Below are 3,287 nucleotides of genomic sequence, written 5' to 3' on the forward strand. Positions count from 1 at the left end.
GCAATAAGAAGCAGAAGGATAAGGCAGTGATGGCTGTTGAAGGATCGGGTGCACTTAGTACCGGCAAGAAGGCTAAGGCTGAGGTCCCCGGCAAGGAAGCTACCGTGAGCACTAACTATTAGGAGGCCATAGCTTCCAAGAAGGCTGGGAAAGGTGATGGGTCGTATTGCAAGATTCATCGGACCAAATGCCACGACCTTCAAGAGTGCTATCAGGTTGAGCAGCTCGTCAAGAGACAAAGAGCAGAGTATGAGAAAAGTGACAAGGAAAAGGGTCAGAATGTTGCTGGCGGTAAGGCCCGAGGCGGTGAAGTAAATCGCCTCGGCAAACCCCTCAGGAGCAAAGGAAAGCCCGCCAGAGGTCGAGAGAAGGAAGCCTGTGATGATGAGAGTGATGGAGGGGATGTAGAGGAAATAAGTGAGCACGAGTTTCAGAAGGCCACTAATGCCCTATGCATTGACTAGGGGCCCGAAAACCACTCAAATAAATGGTCACGCACGCCCATCATCTTTGACGAACAGGATCATCCTAATCGTACCACTACGGTAGGATGTTTGCCATTGTTGGTCTCCCCAACAATGCGCAACCTCAAGGTCACAAAAATGTTGGTGGACGGTGGGGCTGGGTTGAATCTGATCTCCCCGGCAGTTATCAGTAAACTTCAGATAGTGGAGGAAGAGTTAAAGGTTACCGGCATGTTTCAAGGAGTTAATCCTGGCAGGATCCATCCTAAGGGAAAGAACACGCTGCCGGTAATGTTTGGGGGAGAACTGAACTACCAAACCGAGAAGATTGTGTTTGATGTAGTCGACCTCCCCCTGCCGTACAATGGGATCCTTGGATGCCCAGCCCTAGCTAAATTCATAGCGACATCCCACTATGCCTACAACACCTTGAAGATTCTCGAGCATGTGGGATTCATTACCATCCCATCAGACGAGAAGGATGTTATCATTTGCATGGACAAGGTGTACCGGGACGCAGTCGCGACAGAGGCAGCGGCAACAGCAGTTCCCGCCAAGGAGGGCAGAGGAAAGAAGAAGGGTAGCAGGGACACTAGCAAGTAGTTCAAGAAACATGCCTCTTCGGAGTGCGCTGCGCCTATTGATGACTTGCCAGAGAGTTCCAAAAGCAAGAAATCCAAGGTCGCTTCGCCTCAAGTGAAGAAGGTCCTGGCAGGGCTGGCTTCCGTTGATGGTACTTTCACTATCAGCGCCACCCTCGATGACAAATAGGAAAGCATGCTCATTGCCTTCCTGTGGGGCGAATATCGATGTGTTTGCTTGGCAACCATCTGATATCCCCGGTGTTCCCAGGGAGGTAATCGAACACCACCTTGATGTCTGCCCACACGCCCCACCCGTCAAGCAAAAAGTGCGGAAGCAGGCCTTGCAGAGGCAGCAGTTTATTGCGGAAGAGATCAAGAAACTTGAAGCAGTTGGTTTGGTCAGAGGAGTGCTACACCCCACGTGGTTGGCAAATCTAGTGGTAGTCCGGAAGGCTAACGGGAAGTGAAGGCTTCGCATAGATTTCACATATCTGAACAAAGCTTGCTCGAAGGACCCGTTCCCCTTGCCGCGTATCGATGAGATTGTGGACTCCACTTGAGGCTGTGATTTTCTCTCCTTTCTGGACGCATATTCTGGGTACCACAAAATCTTCATGTCCAAGGAAGATGAAGAGAAGACATCGTTCATCACTCCACATGGTACATACTATTTTGTCTGCATGCCGTTCGGATTAAAGAGTGTCGGGTCCACTTTTGCAAGGGCAGTCCAGAATGGTTTCGAGCCACGGCTGCACAGAAACATCGAAGCTTATATGGATGATATTGTGGTCAAGACCAAGGATAGAGCCACCCTTACTCAGGATTTGGAGGAGACATTTGCTAATCTGTGCAAGATCAACTTGAAGCTCAACCCAAAGAAGTGTGTGTTTGGCGTTCCCTCCGGCAAGCTGCTTGGGTTCTTTGTGTCCCATCGGGGGATCAAAGCCAACTCCGACAAGATTGAAGCTATCGAGTAGATCCAAGCACCAAGCATGAAGGACAGTCAAGGATGTAAGGTGTCTGACAGGGTGCGTTGCTGCGCTAAGTAGATTCATTTCCATGTCTGCCAAGCGCGCCCTACCATTCTTCAAAACTTTGAAGAAGGCAGGGCCCATGAAATGGGCCCCAGAGGCAGATGTGGCTTTGCAAGAGTAAGGCCTACTTGTCCTCTGTGCACACCTTGGTTGCTCCCAAGCCACAAGAGTCGTTGCTGCTATACTTAGCGGCAACCAACCAAGTGGTTAGTGCGGCCTTGGTAGCGTAGCGGGAAGTGGATGAAGCAAAAAGTGAGCAAGTACCGACAGAGTCAGATAAGAATCATGGTAGAAGTGACCACGGCAGCGAGAGCAACCCCAAGGACACGACAAGGAACAAAGTGGTGCAGCGCCTAGTGTACTTCGTCAGCTCCTTATTACAGGGGCTAGATCGAGGTATTTTGGCGTGCAAAAGATGATCTCTGGTCTCATCAGGGCCTCAAGGAAAGTGCGCCACTAATTCCAAGCCCATGATATCACAGTTGTCACTTGTTTCCCGTTGCAAAGGATACTCTGAAACCCTGAGGCTATCGGTAGAATAGTGGAGTGGGCTTTGGAGTTATCCAGTTTTGGTTCAAAATTTGAGAGCACATCAACAATCCAAAGCAAGGCATTGGCGGAGTTTATTGCAGAATGGACGCCAACCCCTGATGAGGAAGTTGCAGAGACAGTTATCCCCGGCAAGGAACCACCCCAAGAATGGATTATGTATTTTGATTGTGCCATTTCCTTGCAAGGTGCAGGAGCTGGCGTGCTTCTTATCGCCCTCACTGGGGAGCACTTGAAGTATGTCGTCTGGACGCATTTTGCCCGGGAAGAGGCAACCAACAATACAGCAGAGTAAGAAGGGCTCCTTGCCGGGCTCAGGATTGACGCAGAATTGGGAATTAAGAAGCTGGTCATTCGAGGAGATTCACAGCTTGTGGTGAGACAAGTCAACAAGGATTAATAAAGCCCATTGATGGAGGCATACATCGAGGAAGTGAGGAGATTGGAGGAACGCTTTGACGAATTGCAAATAGAGCATGTACCCCGTGCAGAAAACAACATAGCTGATCATCTGTCAAAGTGTGTTGCGCAGAAGCTTCCTGTGGAACCAGGGACTTTCGTTCTCCATATTACTCAGCCCTCCATATCCCCAACAAAAATGGTCCGGAAAAGGAGAAAGTTGGACTCCGGTAAGCCTCTCCCGGTAGAGTCGTTCG

The 3,287-nt window shown here is 50.0% G+C and overlaps 1 protein-coding gene across 1 annotated transcript; it reads left to right on the top strand.

Moving 5' to 3' along the window:
• Positions 1-578: 578 nt before the first annotated feature.
• On the top strand, positions 579-1,067 carry LOC147959532 (uncharacterized). The gene has a single exon (XM_087532704.1). It carries the CDS (start codon positions 579-581, stop codon positions 1,065-1,067), a length of 489 nt encoding a protein of 162 aa, XP_087388830.1.
• The last annotated feature ends 2,220 nt before the right edge of the window (positions 1,068-3,287 follow it).

Source organism: Triticum urartu, chromosome 7A, assembly GCF_056163025.1.
Source record: "Triticum urartu cultivar PI428250 chromosome 7A, HENAU_Tu73, whole genome shotgun sequence".
NCBI classification, from domain to species: Eukaryota; Viridiplantae; Streptophyta; class Magnoliopsida; order Poales; family Poaceae; genus Triticum; species Triticum urartu.

What these genes read in the sequence shown, in the direction of transcription:
- LOC147959532 (XM_087532704.1), top strand. Translation starts at nt 579, where the DNA reads ATGCGCAACCTCAAGGTCACAAAAATGTTGGTGGACGGTGGGGCTGGG.